Source organism: Aquarana catesbeiana, linkage group LG06 (assembly GCF_042186555.1).
Source record: "Aquarana catesbeiana isolate 2022-GZ linkage group LG06, ASM4218655v1, whole genome shotgun sequence".
NCBI classification, from domain to species: Eukaryota; Metazoa; Chordata; class Amphibia; order Anura; family Ranidae; genus Aquarana; species Aquarana catesbeiana.
This window is the reverse complement of record NC_133329.1, coordinates 342,951,207-342,972,679: the sequence shown is the minus strand read 5'-3', so window position 1 is coordinate 342,972,679 and position 21,473 is coordinate 342,951,207. Positions and strand designations below refer to the sequence as shown.

At 42.7% G+C, this 21,473-nt stretch overlaps 1 protein-coding gene across 6 annotated transcripts in view; it reads right to left on the bottom strand.

The window, feature by feature from the left end:
- Nucleotides 1-1,028: 1,028 nt before the first annotated feature.
- Nucleotides 1,029-21,473, bottom strand: part of LOC141147019 (FAST kinase domain-containing protein 1, mitochondrial-like) — an 88,092-nt gene continuing 67,647 nt past the window's right edge. For all 6 annotated transcript variants that reach the window (XM_073633957.1, XM_073633959.1, XM_073633955.1 and 3 more), the window contains 4 exons: nucleotides 19,048-19,161; nucleotides 14,790-14,931; nucleotides 8,408-8,522; nucleotides 1,029-1,175 (listed from right to left, as the gene is read on the bottom strand). In XM_073633957.1, the coding sequence (XP_073490058.1) occupies nucleotides 1,083-1,175; nucleotides 8,408-8,522; nucleotides 14,790-14,931; nucleotides 19,048-19,161 (464 nt within the window). In that variant the 3' untranslated portion in view covers nucleotides 1,029-1,082. The remainder of the gene's footprint in view (nucleotides 1,176-8,407; nucleotides 8,523-14,789; nucleotides 14,932-19,047; nucleotides 19,162-21,473) is intronic.

Here is a 21,473-nt window from a genome sequence, read left to right as displayed (position 1 = left end):
GGGCATCTAAAGCCCGCTGGGAGTCTCTAGGTACAGCTGGCTACCCAGGATGCATGCCTCGATCTTGCACATGCGCAGTGGAACGAATCGTAGGCCACTGTGTGTCTAGCAGGTTGCCATAGCAACTGCCTAGCATCATGTAATTTCCAGTTGCGAAATAACACGATGCTAGCAGTGGGGGATGCCCATTAACTCCTGGGATTGATGACACAGCTATGGAGCCAATTATAAAGCGAATATGACGTACCTTGCCGATGTGAGGTTGGACGTAAGTACAGGCTTTAGACTACAGTAAAGGTAAAAAATGTCAAACAAAAGACAAAAAAAATAAAAGAAATAGGATTTTACATGAATGGGGGTTGAGTAATTTATATTTGCAGCCATTGTTGTAATTTAGGCTGGAACTCCACTTTAATCATAGAGGCCACTATCATTAAAGCGGAGTTCCAGCCTAAATTGCAACAATGGCTGCAATTATAGATGACTGCACCCCCATTCATTTTTGGATCTTTTTTTTTTTTTGCCTTCCGTCATGTCAGTATTTCCAGCTAGGGATGGCTGTGTCATCAATCCCAGGAGTCAATGAGCATCCCCCACTTCTAGCATAATGTTATTTCGCAACTGGAAATTATGCAATGCTAGGCGGTCGCTATGGCAACCTGCTAGACACACAGTGGATCGTGATTCATTCCCACTGCGCATATGCGAGAACAGGAGCCTGAATGAAGACATTGTACGTTCAGGGCTGGTCACCTGCACACCTGTCTGTGCAGTCACTGCATCCTAATACACTTGATGAGTTTGCCTGCATGTAGCACTTGGAGTCTAGAGAAGCTGGAAAAAAAAAAAAAAAAAAAACAGCCCATTTACGGCCTCAGGGCCCATGTGAACAAGGCCTAAAAAAAACTTAATGAGCAGGAAACTCAGTGGTACAGGTAGGCAACTCCTAATAACATCTGCTACCCTAAAAAATACCATACACTAATACAGATGAATTGTTCTGAAGAGTAAACATTGTCCTGTTATTGTAAAAAGGTAGAACTTTATTTTAATAAAAAATACATTTATATCTAAATAAAACATCAAAATTCATCGGAAAATATCTTTTTTCTGAGGTAGTTTATCCAGCGCTCAACTGTTCCCAGTTCCATTGAATTCCATTCAGTACTAGGGATCTAGAAAGACAAAACAAAATGAATTAATCTTTACACCACATGAAACAGTCTCTGTGTCAATGTGCATTAGTTAAAGTGTTATTAAACCCACAACAGTAAAATCAGTCTGTATATGCAGCAAAGAATGCTTGTTATACTCTCTGTAATCCTCTGCATTGTGTAAAAAGTCTGTTTGAGCCTGTCTCCTCTGATACTCCCCTTCTTCCACTGTTCCCAATCTATCTCCTGATAGTATAGAGCCTTAGGAGATACTCTGCACATGCTCGGTTTGGTGTGTATTACTAGAGTTTTTTTTTTTTTGGAAGGGTTCAACACAGGGCCAATTAGCACTGTCCAGGCAGAGGGTCAGGGGTCCTGCAGCCTCATAGAATAGTCAGAGTAGAATGAAAACTCCTCCTAAAAGCTTTAGCCAGACACTGAAAGAAGTCACAAGACTGCTATATACTGCTTTTGAGAAAGGGTATTTAGCAGCTTGTATTTATTAAAATGATTGCATTTTCAATGTTATGTGTACTGTGGGAGACTCTATATAGTGAATGCAGGGTCCTGGGTTTAGTAACACTAATTCTTTCATAATTAAATGAAAACATTAAAAAGTTGCAGGAGCAAAAAAAAAAAAAAAAAAAAAAAACACAAAAGGGTCCTTTCACACAAATGAGGTGGCTCCACAAGCTGAATCACAGAGGAAAGGCACAGATGTCACAAACGTGGTTTTTATGAATATTTACAGTGGACTGTAGTGGACCCGTTCTGGATGCATGGGCTGCCAGATATAAAACAGACTTGTGTTTGTTTACAACAGGCTACCTCTGATCCGTCACGTCACAAACCAAGATTATGCAACTCCAATGCATGCACACAAGAGTTTATTCCTCCCAACAAGACGTGCTAAGAATGTGCATTGAACCCCACATGCACAGTTCAGTGTACATTCTAAAGAAAGTTGTAAAAAAACTGAGCAGGAAGTTAAAACATTATTGCAGAAGAGACATATTGGGGGTGATTTACTAAAACTAGAGCACTCATAATCTGGTGCAGCTGTGTGGTGGCCAATTGGCTTTAAACTTCAGCTTGTTCAATTAAAAATAGGATTTTTAGAACAGCTTACCTGTAAAATCCTTTTCTTGGAGTACATCATGGGACACAGAGCCTTAAGTAATTACTTAATGGGTTATTGGCCACCTTCAGGTGTTGACACTGGTATACCCAATACAGGAAGTTCACTCCCTATATAACCCCTCCTACTTCCAGGAGCACATCAGTTTTTGTAGCAAAGCAATATACTTAAATTCCAAAAGAGGGGAGGGACCTCTGTGTCCCATGATGTACTCCAAGAAAAGGATTTTACAGGTAAGCGGTTATAAAAAACCCTATTTTCTTTATTGTACATCATGGGTCACAGAGCCTTAAGTAATTACTTAATGGGACGTCCCATAGCAATGCTACTTGAGGGGAGGGAGACACAACCCGCAGGATGCTTCCAGACTTGAGGACTTATACTGCTGCCTGCAGCACACTGCGCCCGAAGGCGATATCCTCATACCTCCTTACATCCACCTGATAAAATTTTGTGATTGTATGCACTGAAGACCAAGTTGCAGCCATACAGATCTGAGCCACGGAGGACTGGTGATGCACTGCCCAAGAAGCACTAACCGCCCTGGTAGAGTGCGCCCTAACTTGAAAAGGGGGAATCTTACCCCTTAAATTATAATTTTGAATTATAACTTGCCAAATCCACTTAGCCACAGTGGATTTCTACGCTGCCTGTCCTTTCTTAGGACCCACTGGCAAAATAAATAAGACATCAGTTTTACGAATCTGAGCAGTTGTCTTTAAATAGATTTTCACTGCTCTCACCACGTCAAGACAATGTAGTGACTTCTCTTCCCTGGAACATGGTTTTGGAAAAAATTATGGCAGGACAATATCTTGGTTCAGGTGAAAACCTGAAACCACCTTTGGTAAAAAGTCTGGACAAGGGCGTAACACCACTCTGTCCTCATGAATAAATCAAATATGGCTCTTTGCACGAAAGAGCAGCCAATTTCGAAACCCTCCTTGCTGAGGATATGGCAACCAAGAACACCAGCTTCCTTGTCAGAAGGACTAAGGGAATATGCTGTATCGGTTCAAATGGCTGTTTTTGTAACACTGACAAAACTAAGTTCAAGTCCCAAGGACTCAAAGGTGATTTAACTGGCGGATTAATCCGCATCATCCTTTGCATAAAACCCCGGACTAAAGAATGCGTAGCAAGCGGTCTTTGAAATAAGATTGAGAAGGCTGAGACTTGGCTCTTAATAGTACTCAAGGCCAATTTCATCTCTATGCCTAATTGTAGAAAGGCAAGAATTCTGCCTATGATATATCTCCAAGGGTGCCAACCCTTGGATTCACAACAGGAAACATAAGCCTTCCAGACTTTATAATATATAGTGCTGGAAGCTGGCTTCCTTGCATTAATCAAAGTAGAGATAACTGACCCGGAAAGCCCACGTTTCTTCAGAATGTGGGTTTCAATAGCCAGATCGTTAAATTTAGCGTTCGTAAAGTAGGAGGGAATTTCGCCCCCTGTGAGAGCAGGTCTGGCCTTAGTGGAAGGGACCATGTATCCTCCAGCGCCATCTTTACAATTTCTGCATACCATGGCCTTCTGGGCCATGCTGGTGCTACCAGAATTACCGCTTTCTTTCCAGCTTGATCCTGCAAAGAAGTCATAGCAGCAACGGAATAGGGGGGAATGCATAGATCAGTGAGAACTGATCCCACGGGGTCACCAACGCATCTATTCCGCATACGAGTGGATCCCTTGTCCTGGACACAAAGTTGACTAACTTCATGTTGAATCTGGACGCTAGAAGATCTACGTCTGGAGTCCCCCATCTTTGGCAAACAGCCCAAAAAATGTCGGGGTGAAGAGACCATTCCCCTGAGAATAATTGCTGGCGACTTAAGTAGTCCGCCTGCCAATTCTCTACTCCCGGAATGAAGACTGCTGATAGGCACGGAACATTCCTTTCTGCCCAAGTTAGAATATGGTTCACCTCTCTCTGCGCTGAGAGACTCTTGGTGCTCCCTTGGTGATTGATATAGGCCACAGCCGTGGTATTGTCGGATTGGATCCTGACCGGACAATCCCTTAACCTGGAAGTCCAGGCCTTCAGAGCCAGATGCACTGCCCGAATCTCTAGGATGTTGATGGGCAAGGTTCTTTCGGTTCTTGACCACTGTCCCTGGACAGTCGTCTTCTCTAGTACTGCTCCCCAGCCTGAAATGCTGGCATCTGTCATTACTGCTTTACAGATAATTGTTCTGAAGGATTTTCCTTTCAGCATATTCTGGGTTAGTAACCACCAACTGAGGCTTTGGGACACCCGCATTGGCAAGTCCAAAGCTTGGATCGTTTTGTTCCAAGTAGACAGGATACTGTTTTGCTACAGTCTCGGATGGAACTGGGCATAGGGGACTGCTTTGAATGAAGCCACCATCTTTCCTAACAACCTTATGCAAAGGTGAATTGAGGGATTTCCTTTCGACCTGACCATCCGCACCAGCTCTTGTATGGAGTTGATGTTCGCTTGAGGCAAGAACACCTTTTTCTGGGCTGTATCTATGATCAGACCCAAATACTCAAGCTTATTTAGCGGTATTAAGGAAGACTTCTCTAGGTTGAGAATCCAACTCGGATTTTTCAGGTAATTGTTTGTAATGCGTACACTTTGCTCCAAACGAGCCATCGATTGGTCTATTAGCAATAGAGTAGGTCTAGGTACCCCAAGACTGTTATGCCCTGTGCCCTTAACCTGACTAGAGGTGGGGCCAGCACTTTTGTGAACAGTCTGGGTGTTGTAGCTGGCCTGAAGGGCAAGGCTACAAACTGAAATGCTGTTATTCTGCTTCGAACCGCAAAGACCTTTAGTGAGTGGAAAATGTAGGGACATGCAGATATGCATCCCTGATGTCGATAGACGCCAGAAGTTCTGCTCCTTGTTGGATAGAAACTACTGACCTGATAGACTCCATTGAAAGGAGCAGATCTTCAGGAACTGATTTATATTCTTTAGATCTACAATGGGTCTGTTGAATAAAACCCCAAATCTTGCTATTCTGTGCATGTACAGGAAACGCCTGAAAATGCTGTGAAGGTTTTAAGGAACCTAAGGAAGAAACAGAACATCAGCTGACTCTGCTAGAGGTAGCTTGAAAGAAGCATGCATCTTCAGTCACGTATACAGGGGCTGAAGTGTGATAAGCAGTTGCACCACCAATTGGTTCCAATGACTCACCCTGGCTTGCCATAACTGGAATCTCCAGAGAGGATGACAGTGTGGAGGCATGACTGGGAGTTCCCTGCGCCTGGGGGTGGAATTTTTGGTACCTTTCTGGTAAGTCTGGAAGCCATAGTGCTAAGCACAAAAGCAGAGGCACTTTAATAATCTGCTGTACCCCCAGCCCCTTAGTTCCCACAGAGGGGAGAGGAACACCTCTGTTTAATTAAGAACCCCCTCCTGCTGCTGGGACACACACATGCGGTTTAAAGCTGGACACAGAGCTGCTGAGATTTTAAGGCATTACAATTTTTCATATGGAAGAAAAAGGCATAGGTGGACTTTTTACAGTTCCTAAGCTTTTTCCCTTACCTTTTCCTCGCTGTAGGATACTGCTGAAAACAGACAGATCCAAACTTCACCCATCACGGCAGGCAACGTTAGTAAACCTTCAAAGACCGGGTCCCTTAATAGGGGTTCCACTCCTTTGGACCTGTATAGCACCCCTCAGGAGCAACTTTAGGTAATGTAGCAAGACCAAAAAGAGTCCTGGTTCCTGGGGTCCAGCCCTCAAAAGAGAGGCTTACAGGCAAAACCTTGTTCTTCTATGCGAGGCCCGGGTACCATCCTGTGGCCTCAGTGGCTTGGATTTTCAGATCTTAGAGGATTCCTGCTAACAGTTGTTATAACTACAGCTCACAGGGCATCAGAGTTAAAAGCAGAGGTCCGCCCACCACTGCAAAAATTAAAAGCCAGCAGCTGACGACTTTTAATAATCGGACACTTACCTGCAGGGTCGGTTACAACGAGTGGAAGTTCCACTTTTGGGTGGAACTCCGCTGTAAGAGCAAGTTATCAATAGAGGAATACAAGCATAAGGAAATCGGCTACTCTGTGTATTTGACACCCTGTACCCTGGTGGTCAGTGTAGTGTCCCAATACACTGGTGGTCAGTAAAGTGCTCAATTACATGAGTGGTCATTGAAGATCTGCCCTCCTCCCAGCTTAGTGGTCATTGGAGAAAGGCCCTAATACCCTAGTGTTCACTGGAAGAGTCAAACTTTCTCTGGAGGAATCCTAGAGTTTTGAGAATCCCAATTGAGAAAAGCTGCACCAGAGGGTACATTCTTTGTTAGAAAATCTATTACAGAACAGAGCATGTGGAGATTGTAAGGCTAGGTTCACACTGTTGTGGGTGCAGAACAGCAGTCAAATCGTACCTGTTCCCGCACCTGCAACCACCCGCAGCCAAACTGCACTGCCATTTAATCTTAATAGCACCCCCAACAGTGAAATTGCAGCGCATTTTTTAGAGATGCACCAACATTTTGGTAGCCAAAAATTGTGTTATTGGCATTTTGCCGATAAGAGAAAAAGGTGCCAATAACGGCACCGAAACCGCAAATGATTTGGCCACGATGTTGCTGTGATTTTACCATGATTTCACTATGCATATGGGGTGTTTTTCATATGTCATGTGACTCAAAAAAAAATGCATCAAAAAGGTAACACGGGTATGTTATTGATGCGTCCTTTCTGCGTACCATCCTGTGGCCTCAGTGGCTTGGATGGATCCAGTGTGTGGAAGTTATGTAAAACTAGCATGGATCCCTCCTGGAGCTTCTCAGAGCACATCTTCACTTGTGACCAACACCTTAGACACTGGCGAAAAAACTGATGTGCTCCTGGAAGGAGGAGGGGTTATATAGGGAGTGAACTTCCTGTATTGGGTATACCAGTGTCCATCATCTGAAGGTGGCCCATAACCCATTAAGTAATTACTTAAAGTGGTGTTCCGGCCGAAATTATACTTTTTAAATAAAAATACCCCTATAATACACAAGCTTAATGTATTCTAGTAAAGTTAGTCTGTAAACTAAGGTCTGTTTTGTTAGTTTATAGCAGTAGTTTGTTATTTTATAAACTTACAGCAGGCCGTGGCCATCTTAAGTCTGGGCATCTGAAGCCAGACTGTATTTCTTCCTGGATCTCATCCTTGCAGATCTCACACATGCTCAGTTCAGCACAAGCAGTGTATTAGGTTTCAGGTTAGGTTTCCATAGCAACGGCAGTGTCAGAGGAAGTTGCCGCCCCTTCCCAGAAGGCATTGCAAACAGGAAATGATGCGATGGGCCGCGGCCAGGGAAGAGGAAGTGAAAAATGAATACAGCAGATATACAGTAAGTGCTGAGAAAAAAAATAAAAAAATATCCAATTCGTTTACAGTGCACAGTTTAGTGAGGGATGCTGAAGAGTTGTGAAAGTGGGTGGAACTCCACTTTAAGGCTCTGTGCCCCATGATGTACGATAAAGAAAGAGACGTTTGTTTTATTTATTTATTTTTTAATTATACTTACCTAGGTCAAATGCTGCATCTGTCCCTGTCGGCTCTAAAACTGAGAACTGAGCGATCAAAGACAGCTCTGTGAGCAGAGAGCTAGTGACTGTCAGTCACCAGCTCTCTGCTCTGCCCCCCAACCTGCGCTTACTTGAGAGCTGGGCTCTGGAAGGGGTGGGAGTGGCTGGCTCAGGCTCTCAGTGGCTTGCTGAGAGACTGAGTCGGGTGCTTGTCCAGGCATCTGGGTGGATCATGGCCAAATTGTTGCAATCTTTCCCCAGCCTGGACCAGCCCTGTGACTTCAGCAGACAGCAGGCCTTAGCCTGCTGTCTGCTGAAAATGGGTCACAGGAGTGCAGAACGAACAGTGATCCACAGGAGAAGTACAGTCAAATGAGCTTTGGCTATACTTCTCCTTTAAGCTTTGACAATAAAACCTGGAAGCCGATTAGTTTCTATGCAGAGCTGCACCAGATTTTGCATGCTCTGGTTTTAGTGACCCCCCCATCCCCGTTCCTTCTGCAATAAATATGCCTCCTGCTCAATTTTTTTGAAACCTAAAGTTCTAGTGGACACCTTTTTGGATAAAGTTTGTTTACGTAGACCTTGGCAAGTTTTGTTTACCTGAATCACATGATATCCTAGCATTTCTAGATGTCTTTTCTTCATGACTGTCTGTCCCATGGGATGTAAAGAGTTTCTGCAGTATCTTACTGGATAAAGAAAATCCACAGCAACCCTGACAACATTAAAAACAATGTGTTATTTATGTGGCTGAAATAAGTCCTGGTGGTCATATTTGAATAACATTTCTCGTACATATGTGTAGCCACTAGAGCAGCCTTTTTAAACCTTTTCAAAAAGGAGGAGCCCTTGAAATAATTTTCAGATCTTAGAGGATTCCTGCTAACAGTTATTATAACTACAGCTCACAGGGCATCAGAGTTAAAAGCGGAGGTCCGCCCACCACTGCAAAAATTAAAAGCCAGCAGCTGACGACTTTTAATAATCGGACACTTACCTGCAGGGTCGGTTACAACGAGTGGAAGTTCCACTTTTGGGTGGAACTCCGCTGTAAGAGCAAGTTATCAATAGAGGAATAAAAGCATAAGGAAATCGGCTACTCTGTGTATTTGACACCCCGTACCCTGGTGGTCAGTGTAGTGTCCCAATACACTGGTGGTCAGTAAAGTGCTCAATTACATGAGTGGTCATTGAAGATCTGCCCTCCTCCCAGCTTAGTGGTCATTGGAGAAAGGCCCTAATACCCTAGTGTTCACTGGAAGAGTCAAACTTTCTCTGGAGGAATCCTAGAGTTTTGAGAATCCCAATTGAGAAAAGCTGCACCAGAGGGTACATTCTTTGTTAGAAAATCTATTACAGAACAGAGCATGTGGAGATTGTAAGGCTAGGTTCACACTGTTGTGGGTGCAGGACAGCAGGTAAATCGTACCTGTTCCCGCACCTGCAACCACCCGCAGCCAAACTGCACTGCCATTTAATCTTAATAGCACCCCCAACAGTGAAATTGCAGCAACATTTTTTAGAGATGCACCAACATTTTGGTAGCCGAAAATTGTGTCATTGGCATTTTGCCGATAAGAGAAAAATAACGGTATATAACGGTAAATATAACGGTAAATAACGGCACCGAAACCGCAAATGATTTGGCCACGATGTTGCTGCGATTTTACCATGATTTCACTATGCATATGGGGTGTTTTTCATATGTCATGTGACTCAAAAAAAAATGCATCAAAAAGGTAACACGGGTATGTTATTGATGCGTCCTTTCTGCGTTTTCAATGGATTTCAACGGGGAGGTGCTTTTTTTTTTTTTTAACTGACCAAATATGCAGCAAGCAGAATTTTAACACCACAATGGAAGCACAATGGACCAGTGTGAAGACATTCATTGAACCTAAAAGTTTGCGTTTTACTTGAACTTTTTTTGCGCTAAAAGGTGCCAATTACGGCCAAAAATAAATTCATATTCATTTAAATTGATGACATTAATTAAAAAGTACGGTATATATATATATATATATATATATATATATATATATATATATATATATATATATATATATATATATATATATATATATATATATACATATATACATATACAGTGGGGACGGAAAGTATTCAGACCCCCTTAAATTTTTCACTCTTTGTTATATTGCAGCCATTTGCTAAAATAATTTAAGTTCATTTTTTTCCTCATTAATGTACACACAGCACCCCATATTGACAGAAAAACACAGAATTGTTGACATTTTTTGCAGATTTATTAAAAAAGAAAAACTGAAATATCACATGGTCCTAAGTATTCAGACCCTTTGCTGTGGCACTCAAATTTAACTCAGGTGCTGTCCATTTCTTCTAAACATCATTGAGATGGTTCTACACCTTCATTTGAGTCCAGCTGTGTTTGATTATACTGATTGGACTTGATTAGGAAAGCCACGCACCTGTCTATATAAGACCTTACAGCTCACAGTGCATGTCAGAGCAAATGAGAATCATGAGGTCAAAGGAACTGTCTGAATAGCTCAGAGACAGAATTGTGGCAAGGCACAGATCTGGCCAAGGTTACAAAAACATTTCTGCTGCATTTAAGGTTCCTAAGAGCACAGTGGCCTCCGTAATACTTAAAAATGGAAGACGTTTGTGACGACCAGAACCCTTCCTAGAGCTGGCCGTCCGGCCAAACTGAGCTATCGGGGGAGAAGAGCCTTGGTGAGAGAGGTAAAGAAGAACCCAAAGATCACTGTGGCTGAGCTCCAGAGATGCAGTTGGGAGATGGGAGAAAGTTGTAGAAAGTCAACCATCACTGCAGCCCTCCACCAGTCGGGGCTTTATGGCAGAGTGGCCCGACGGAAGCCTTTCCCCAATGCAAGAAATGTGAAAGCCCACATGGAGTTTGCTAAAAAAAAAAAAAACACCTGAAGGCCTCCAAGATGGTGATAAATAAGACTCTTTGGTCTGATGAGACCAAGATAGAACTTTTTCTAATTCTAAGCAGTATGTGTAGAGAAAACCAAGCACTGCTCATCACCTGAAAGCAAAATAAGTGTAGCGCCAATATGACAAATAGAGTGACCTTAGAAGACCATTACATCATCAAATAGACAAACCCAAAGAAAAGTACATCCAACAAAATAAAATAAAAGTCCTCAGTGGGTATGTGACTCCTGTAAGGTAGTGACAGTCTTCAATGCGAATGTGACTTCATAAATATATCAGTGTGCACGTGACATCTGAAATGGAAGGAACACCACCACAGACAATAAGGAGGCTTACCGGAACGTTTGAACCCAAAAGGACATACGTTCAATTGGGTCAAACAGGCTTGAATAATAAACAGCCGATGGATATCCGTAGAGGTTGTAGAAAAATCCTGAGATGATCTGTGAACCGGTATGTCCCTCGGGGGTGATGCCCACAGTGGGAGATGATTATATCTTACTGTCCTCCATCCATGTTTCCAAACGTATCTCTTGCTTCTGTCTTACTTCCTTACAGACTTTAGGTCACAACACTGCTCATCACCTGTTCCATACAGTCCCAACAGTGAAGCATGGTGGTGGCAGCATCATGCTGTGGGGGCGTTTTTCAGCTGCGGGGACAGGACGACTGGTTGCAATCGAGGGAAAGATGAATGCGGCCAAGTACAGGGATATCCTGGATGAAAACCTTCTCCAGAGTGCTCAGGACCTCAGACAGGGCCAAACAACTCAGTGACTGTTCTTGAATGGCCCAGCCAGAGCCCTGACTTAAACCCAATTGAGCATCTCTGGAGAGACCTAAAAATTGCTGTCCACCAACATTTACCATCAAACCTGACAGAACTGGAGAGGATCTGCAAGGAGGAATGGCAGAGGATCCCCAAATCCAGGTGTGAAAAACTTATTGCATCTTTCCCAAAAAGACTCATGGCTGTATTAGATCAAGAGGGTGCTTCTACTAAATACTGAGCAAAGGGTCTGAATACTTAGGACCATGTGATATGTTCAGTTTCTTTTTTAATAAATCTGCAAAAATGTCAACAATTCTGTGTTTTTCTGTCAATATGGGGTGCTGTGTGTACATTAATGAGGAAAAAAATGAACTTAAATGATTTTAGCAAATGGCTGCAATATAACAAAGAGTGAAAAATTTAAAGGGCTCTGAATACTTTCCGTCCCCACCGTGTGTGTATATATATATATATATATCATTTTCGGCCAAGTGCATCCTGCATTTTCGATTTAGGTTTAGGCATCAATATTTCCATTCAGTGCACCTCTAGCATTTTCAGCTGCGGGAAATTGCATGGTGCAAAAAGTACCATGCGATTTCCCTCTAGCTGCACCTTAAAAAACATGCAGGAACCTTTTTCATGCTTAAAAAAGCAGGCACAACAGCCCATTTAAATGAATGGGCTGTCATGCTAGCACAAACGTGGCTCACAGACCTGCATAGATTTGAACCAAGCCTAAAGTATACTAGGTTGTTATTAATCTGAGCTAGCAAGGTTTTGCTCATGTGGCACTCCCACATCTTTCAATTTAACTACCTCATATGCTCTGTTTTTGCAGTTACATAGAGGAAAGAAACAGTCAGGAACAACCATTGTGTTGTGCTTCTCAGGAAGGACAATTTCCATGAACAAAAAAATACACATTTTTTAAATTTTCTTTCTCGTCCATAGAGGAACACAGGAAGTCCTTAAAGTAGATCTCCAGCTTTTAGTTTGAATGTCAGATTGGACCAAACTTCACTAAAGCTAGAAATTAACTTTAAAAAACCCAGGTTTTACCTACATCTACAGGGGGAATGGACACTGGCAAACAAAAACTGTAAGCCAGCCCAGAATAACTCCTCCCATTTTTTATGGTGTCCTAGAGATGGACATCTTTTCTGCAGCTCTGCTGTGGTTAAGAGGAACTTTTTTCCCTTTCTCCACTCTCAATCACAAGATAGTGTTTCACTTCTGCAAGGCGAGTGTCAGCACAATCTTTCTGGGAACCTTTTCGGTCTTTACATAGGGACATGGTGGGGTTAAGGCCTGGGGACTCCCTTCTTGCTTTAGGTAATTTTTGTGCTTTACCTCCTTCACTGTAAGTAAGTTCAGCTGTGAGAATCTCACAGCCACATTTTCTTTCAAGAAAACCATTTTTTTTCCCCGCTTCCAGATGAATCCAGCAAAGTTGCACCTTCTCATTCCACCACCTCAAGGCTACTCTGGCAGACCATTATTATAGCTCATGGTCTCAAGTATTAGGTTCCTTCCATTTCCATTAAAGTGCATTCTACTAGATCTGGCTTTTCGGCAACAAGCAACTGTTTCCCAGGTTTGCATCGTGCCCTGAAGAGCAATTCACATTGGATCTCTTGGAGTACTTGTCGTAAAATACTTTCCTTGGAGTCTATTGAAGGACATAGGTCTCACCCCTCTGATTAGAGGTAGTGGGAGGAGTTATCCTAGAATCACCTATGATTTGTTTGCCAGTGTCCAATACTCCTGGCAGCAGTCTAATATAAAAGGTAAATAAAGCAACCATGGATAAAAGGAGCATGGCACCGCCTACTTGCATGTATGGTTGTGGTGACCATTCCCTTTCTCCTCCAGCGATGCACCCTTTTTCCCAAAAGCCAATTTAAATAACCACTGTGCATGCAGCTGTTGTCGGTGCCATTTTGGGTTATTCCAAAGCCGAAGCTACACATGCATGCACAATAGTTATGTTATTTTCACACAAAGCAGCCCCATTTTTTCATTCTGACTCCCAACAAGCTAAGCCAGCATCCCTACTCATGCAAAATTTTGGCCCCATCCCAGTGCAATTTTGAAAAGCCATTGCTGTAGAAAAATATTCCATTGTGCACGCCTGACAGCAGCAACATCTTGAACAAGTCCAAGTACAATAATTATTTTCTTTTACTTTGCAAGCAAACTATAGTTTATTTTGAATGGCACCCCACTGCAAATCCACTGTGCAACTCATTTTCAATAGCACCCCAAAACACCTCTACAGCACAATCCAATTAAGGGGCACATGCATAATAGATTATGTTAACACACCACCATGCATTGTGGTGCACTTGTAAATCTACTGTAGATACCTTTTTAGAAAATGAATGGCAAAGCAGCTGCACCAACACATGTAATGTGTGCCACCACAATGCATTGTTGTGAATAGGCTTTTAGGATGCATATGTTGTTGTATACATGTGACACAGTTATCGCTTCTTATGCTTCTGCTACAAACCTATTGATGCTGCCAGTAAGAGTGTAAGCATTTCCTAGGAAGGGTGACAACGTGGGATGGTGGCTGCCAAACAAAGTAGTGTTGTCACACATTCCTACAATATTACTAGACTGCATTGGCACCCAGTCTTTGCTTCTTGCATTGCATTTATGTAACTGTTGGCTAAATGCTTAGCTCTTCTCATTATGGCTGTCATGGTCAGCATTGCCTCTCACTCTTGATTGACACCTTAAACAGACATAAGAACAGCAGCAAGGTGTGAAGAGAGTTGAAGTTTTCTTGCCATCTGGAGAGGATGTGCAGGGCAGACACCTCTATTCTCCACACTGCAGCCATTGTCATGGAAAAAAGAGTAAGAATTTAGTCAAGTGACTGCTTTTAAAATAAGAAAAAACAATCTGATTATTGGAAGGATTAGCTTTTAAAAGCAGCTGCCAAAAGGCCACCCTTTCTACTGCAAAACTGCATCTTTATGCCCATGTTTCATGTTACATGGTCAGAGTCCACATCCCTTCACCTAGGTAGAGGAAGATCCGTGCAGAGGCCAGAGCATTGGACCCCTGATCCACTGATTGTGACTGCAATGCTTTTCAGGCTCCAATAAAAAAATAAAAAAGGCACAGTTGCTTTTTGCAATATGGGTGCATTTAGGATTTTTATTTTTTTGCAAAAAAGGTGGAATTCTCCTTTAAAGTGGCAGACTTGAGATCTTCAATAGGGAAACAAAACGAACTTCTCTGGGTACTGACCTTTGAGCTCCTGGTGGTAAAGGTTTATTTTCCTGCATCTTACTGCCAATCCCAGGCTGCAGTTTGGAAACATCCTCAGAAAGCAGGTTTAGGTCCATGTAGGAAATTGGGTTTTTATTCTTGTCCAGTATACATTCAAAGTCTACAGACAGCAAATATAACACCATGTCAAGGGCTTTGAGGTCAAATTTCCCTGTTTCTATAAACTACTTTACTAGTACCTTCTGTTTTAGAAGGACACCTTTAGAAACTTGCAAATTGGAATAACAGACATGAGGAAAATCTGACATAACAATCTTGGCTGGCAGAATCGAAAAAAAAAAAATGAAGACAGTCAGGGAGGGAGTTAAAATAATTTACTTAGAGCTCATGCATGCACGTTTTTAACACTGTTTTTACGGACATCTGGCGGTTTTTGTTTTCTGCCTCTAATCGTCCCTTAATGTTAGCCTTTTTGTTCCTGAACACATAGGTGTTTAGAGACAGGGATGTTTAGAAGCAGAAAGAAACCCACTGCCAGCGCGTCCAGGAGCAGCTGTGTTTTGGCAGAAAAAGGCGGTTGACGCATGTAGATGCATCTAAACATGCAGAAGTGCTTGAGCGCCAATTCATTTAAATAGCTAGAATTTTGGCCAATGAAATAATACATTTATTGTTTTTTCTTTCTTTTTTTGGAGGGGGCAGATGAGGCTTTATTTTATTTTCAATACAATCTATAATCAAAATACACTATGTTACCAAAAGTATTGGGGCGCCTGCCTTTACACGCACATGCCAATGACATGCCAGTCTCAGTCCATAAAGGTTCAATATTGAGTTGGCCCACCCTTTACAGATATAACAGCTTCAACTCTTCTGGGAAGGCTGTCCACAAAGTTTAGGAGTGTGTCTATGGGAATGTTTGACTATTCTTCCAGAAGCGCATTTGTGAGGTGAGGCACTGATGTTGGACGAGAAGGCCTGGCTCGCAGTCTCCGCTCGAATTCATCCCAAAGGTGTTCTATCGGAATGAGGTCAGGTCAAGTTCCTCCACCCCAAACTCGCTCATCCTTGCCTCTATGGACCTGGCTTTGTGCACTGGTCCAAATCGTTTGGTGGAGGGGGATTATGGTGTGGGGTTGTTTTTCAGGGGTTGGGCTTGGCCCCTTAGTTCCAGTGAAGGGAACTCTTAAGGCGTCAGCATACCAAGACATTTTGGACAATTTCATGCTCCCAACTTTGTGGGAACAGTTTGGCGAAGGCCCCTTCCTGTTCCAACGTGACTGAGCACCAGTGCACAAAGCAAGGTCTATAAAAGACATGGATGGGCGAGGAAGGGGTGGAGGAACTAGATTGTCCTGCACATTGATGCTGCAGCATGTAGGGGAGCAAAACCCCAATCCCAGAAAAGTTGTGAGTCTGTGTAAAATCATAAAAACGGAATGCAAGGATTTGCCAATCTCATAAACCCCTATTTTATTCACGATAGAAAACATATCTAATGTTTAAAACTGAGAAAGTGCACCATTTTATTAAAAAAAAAAAAAATAGATCATTTTCAAATGGTTGGCAGCAACACATCTCAAAAAGTTGGAAAAGGGCCGCGTTTACCACAGTGTAGCATCCCCTCTTCTTTTAACAAAACAAAATGTCTGAAAACTGAGGAGACAAGTTATTGAAGTTTTGGGAGAGGAATGTTACCCCATTCTTGCCCGATATAAGATTCTAACTGCTCAACAGTCCTGGGTCTTCTTTGATGTATTTTTGGTTTTAATATGCACCAAATATTTTTAATTGGTGAAAGGTCTGGACTGCAGGCAGGCCAGTTAAGCAACCAGACTCTTCTACTATGAAGCCATGCTGTTGTCATAGATGCAGTATGTGGTTTAGCATTGCCGTAATGAAATATGGAAAAATAATAAATAGTTGAAGAGAAATCACCTGAGAGTTGTTTCCCAAAAGACTCCTACCACATCCCATAATACAACAATTTTGGAATAGAAATGCCCTTGGGGATTGTACAGGTAGGTTTGAAAAGTAAGGCATAGCTAAGAAAATACCAAAGTATATAAAACATACAAATTTTATTACAAGGTAACCAAAATTACAATATACAGTGAAACTTTCCTAAAAACGGTGAATAGGACATATATTACATCTACAGTTGCTAATTTTTGGGACATTGTTTTTTTTTTACTAAAGCCAGAGAGTGCAAAATCAGATTCACTTCTGCATAGAAACCAATCAGCTTTTCTAGGGTTTTATTGCCAAAGCTTAATTAAACAAGCTGAAGTTAGAAGCCGATTGGTTTCTACGCAGAAGTGAGCCTGATTTTGCACTCTGCAGCTTTAGTAAATGAAACCCCACAGTCCGGAAGAGAGAATATGCTACTCTAAAACCTGGATATATCTTTTAGCCGTGACTTTTCCAGATGTGCAAGCTAGCTGCCCATTCCATAAGCACTAATGCACCCCCATACACATCAGAGATGCAGGCTTTTGAACAGAGCGCTGATAACAAGACAGAAGGTCCCTCTCCTCTTTAGTCCAGAGGACGTGGCGCCGATGGTTGCCAATAAGAGTGTCACATTTTAACTTGTCTGACCACAGAACAGTTTTTTACTTTGCAACAGACCATTTTAAATGAGGTTTGGTCCAGAGAAGACAGGAGCTTTTCCATTTTTGGATGGCACAGCGAACTGTGTTCACAGACAGTGATTTGTGGAAGTATTCCTGAGCTCATGCAGTGATGTCCATCACAGAATCATGCCTGCCATTCATGCAGTGCCACCTGAGGGCCCCAAAGATCACGTGCATCCAATGTTGTGTTTCAGCCTTGTCCCTTGTGCATGGAGATTTCTCCAGATTCTCCAAATCTTTTGATATCATGTACTGTGGTGATATATTTAAAGTGATATTAAAGGCATTTTGTTTTGAATTAACAAACATGTTATACTTACCTGCTCTGTGCAGCAGTTTTGCACAGAGCAGCCACGATCCTCCTCTTCTCAGGTCTCCTGCTGGTGGTCCTGGCCCCTCCCTCCTGCGAGTAACCCCAGAGCAAGCAGCTTGCAATGGGGACCCAAGCAGGCTCGCTCCCGAGCCACTGCCCTGTGTCCATTCACACACTGAGCCGCTGTTCTGCCCAGTCCCTCATTGGCTCACTGCTTGTGCTCGACAATGCCTCCCGCTGCTGTCTCAGCCAATGAAAAGGGAGAGGCTCTAGTGCACATTGCTATGGGGCTCAGGTAAGGATTGGGGGGTAAAAAAACTTCAGCCTTTACAACCATTGAGGAACATTATTCTGAGATATCTGATGATTTTTAGATGCAGCTTTTGACAGTTTGGTGAACTTCTGACAATCTTTTCTTTTGAGACAAGCTAAGATTTTTATTTTATGCCCAATCATGTTAATGACCTGTTGCCAAATGTTATTCAAGCTCTTCCTTGTTAGTGCCACTTACTTTGCCAGCTTTTTGTTGCCCTGTCCCAACTCTTCTGAGACGTGTTGCTGCCATCAATTTCAAAATTCCCAAATTACAAAAAAAAAACAAAAAAACGCAGAGGTGATCAAATACCACCAAAAGAAAGCTCTACTTGTGGGGAAAAAAGGACGCCAATTTTGTTTGGGTACAGTGTTGCGCGGCCACGCAATTTTCAGTTAAAGCAACGCAGTGCCGTTTAGCAAAAAGTGGCCTGGTCATTAAGCAGGCAAATCTTCTGGTCTGTAAGTGGAATGCATGTACAAAGCTATTGGGATCAGAGGTATTTTCTCTTTTGCAGTGGTTGTCGCGCTGCAATCACAGAAAATCGCAAAAGAAGCTTCTGCAATAACAAGTAATGGCAGCGCAAATGCGTTCCGCATTTTGCGGCGATTCTACCCGTGATTCAAATTGCCTAAGTGTGAATGGAGCCTTAAAACTTTTAAGTTTGCTTTAACCAACAGATATGCAGATCGAAGGTCATAATAATGTTGTTACATATTATTTCTCCATGAAGCTTCTGAACAGTCACTACAAAGAAAATCTTTTTCATCCACCACATCCCATACATACACATAGAAAAATCAGAGATAGGCAAGCACTTTGAAAGTCTCCGAATAGTCTGTGCAGTACGTCCAAGAGTATTTCTATGCTTCTGAACATTGTTTGGACATTTGACAGAGCAACCACTGCTGTGATACTGAGCATGTCCCTGCAGTACGCCCATTGAAGTTTTTAAGGACGTACATCATCACGTCTACAGTCCACAATTGGTTATGTTTATTCACATTGTCTTACCTACAGTATAATAATATGGTGTAACAACGGACATTCTCGTATAATGTATTCCTCCGAGGGCCTCTCCCAACAGATGCCGAATCTGGTGAATTATGGGATTTTCATGGTCGCCATCTAAAAGAGAGGGGAAATAAACAAAAAAGAAATTACGTCTCATCAGCTGCAAAGTCTAATTTATTCACCAGCACAGACCTCTATACCAAATGCCTGAAGTTAACAGTATGAGTGTTTTTTTTCCCCAAAAAATCCACTTTAAGAAAAGCAAAACTATCATGACTGGGCTTATACAGGTGTAGCAATAACTCTCGATGGAGCTGCTGGTTTAAAGCGGGCTGTTACCTTCACTCTCGCTACCTCTGTTTCACCAGCACCAGGTCTAGGGTCCCGTTGAGTTTACCTCTGGACGATGCAAGCACCAAACACTTGAGTATGTTTTCCAATGCTTTAATGAACAATTAATAAAGGAAGTAGCAGGAAAGAGGCAGAAGGAAAGTTGCAGGGAAGCTCAAATACCTTTGCTTAGTATTCTTTAGAACATTATTTGGAATTGGACACTTGTAGTTGGATGCACTCCCCTTGTCAATCTTTGGATAGGCCTCTCTCACTTGCCTAGCAGCCAGTATGTAGCACGAACAAAAGTCTCTGCCACAGACTTATTTGGAATAAAACCCATACAATCCTCTGCCACAGGATGTATTGGTTTAGGATGAATGTCAGACACAGTACTTGAACCTTTAAGCCAATCCAGCAGTACTATGCAGCAAGACTATTTCAGGATACGTCCTCCAACCGAGTCACCAGGCCCCACTCCAGACCAGCACTCTGCATGATCCTTCCATGACGGGTCCTCCCCTGGGATCTCCTCAGTTGTCCAGCTTCTTCACTCTGGATAGAGAGCTCAGGACCGTTCCTCTGCTGCTGTGGTAGGCCCCAGACAGGCTTCTGGGCCCACCCACACGGCGCAGCGACGTGGGCCTCCGGAACGGAGGGCCACGAGGTGGTACTCTTAACGCATACCTGTCGGCCAGGAGGGCCAGCAGGTGGCTGAAAACGAACCCCTAAACATGGCGTCTGTCCCATAAACACCCTCTCCCAGCATGCAACTCGGAGGACCACCTCCACCGAGTTGTCTCTGGGACAGAGGAGCACTCATACGCTTCAACACGTTGCCTTTCCAACACCAGCCCATGGTGACAACGACACCCACCGGCGCAGTGTGGAACTACATGCAACTCAGCCAAGCTGGAACAGAGGCAAATCTAATTTCACCTAACAAGTAACCCACAAGATTTACCTATCAGCGGTAGATTAAAAAAAATCTACCAGCGCTACACAGGTATCATCGATGTCCCCTGAAGAGACGTCAGCACAACGAAATGCCACATCGGGGCAGGCCAACAGTAAGCAAAGTCATCCCGCAGTCACAGAAGGAGGGGTATACCTATGTGCTCATGCTGCAGACCCAGCAGTAGTGGCAGAGCCAATGGTGCATGAGACTGTGTTTAATCCCTGGTGCAAGGCTGTGCACAATCTAAGTTGAGTGAGCATTTGTTAGCTTTTAATAAAGTGATGTATTGTACACTATGCAAGTTTTGTTTCCTTTTTTGGAAAATGCTTGTATTGGAAGCGTGAGTTTTCCTGGAGGAGAAAGAATGGCTGGTCCGGCTTCCCCTCCCTTAAAAGGGGAAAAAGCGCTACATGACCCATATTATTCCAGAGGGTCATGGTGGTCCGGTGAGTTGCTTGTGCAAAAGGTGGTGGCATACGGGTGTTTTCATTTCACAGAAGAATAAATTTCACTTATTAAATCATATATTAGGAGGCACAGAGCACTGCATTGACATTTTTAACCACTTCAGCCCCGGAAGGATTTACCCCCTTCCTGACCAGAGCACTTTTTACAATTTGGCACTGCGTCGCTTTAACTGCTAATTGCGCGGTCATGCAATGCTGTAACCAAACGAAATTTGCGTCCTTTTCTTCCCACAAATAGAGCTTTCTTTTGATGGTATTTGATCACCTCTGCCGTTTTTATTTTTTGCGCTATACACGGAAAAAGACCGAAAATTTTGAAAAAAAATGATATTTTCTACTTTTTGTTCTAAAAAAAATCCAATAAACTCAATTTTAGTCATACATTTAGGCCAAAATGTATTTGGCCACATGTCTTTGGTAAAAAAAATGTCAATAAGTGTATATTTATTGGTTTGCGCAAAAGTTATAGCGCCTACAATCTAGGGTACATTTTCTGGAATTTACACAGCCTTTAATTTATGACTGCCTATGTCGTTTCTTGAGGTGCTAAAATGGCAGGGCAGTACAAAACCCCCACAAATGACCCCATTTTGGAAAGTAGACACCCCAAGGAAATTGCTGAGAGGCATGTTGAGCCCATTGAATATTCATTTTTTTTGTCCCAAGTGATT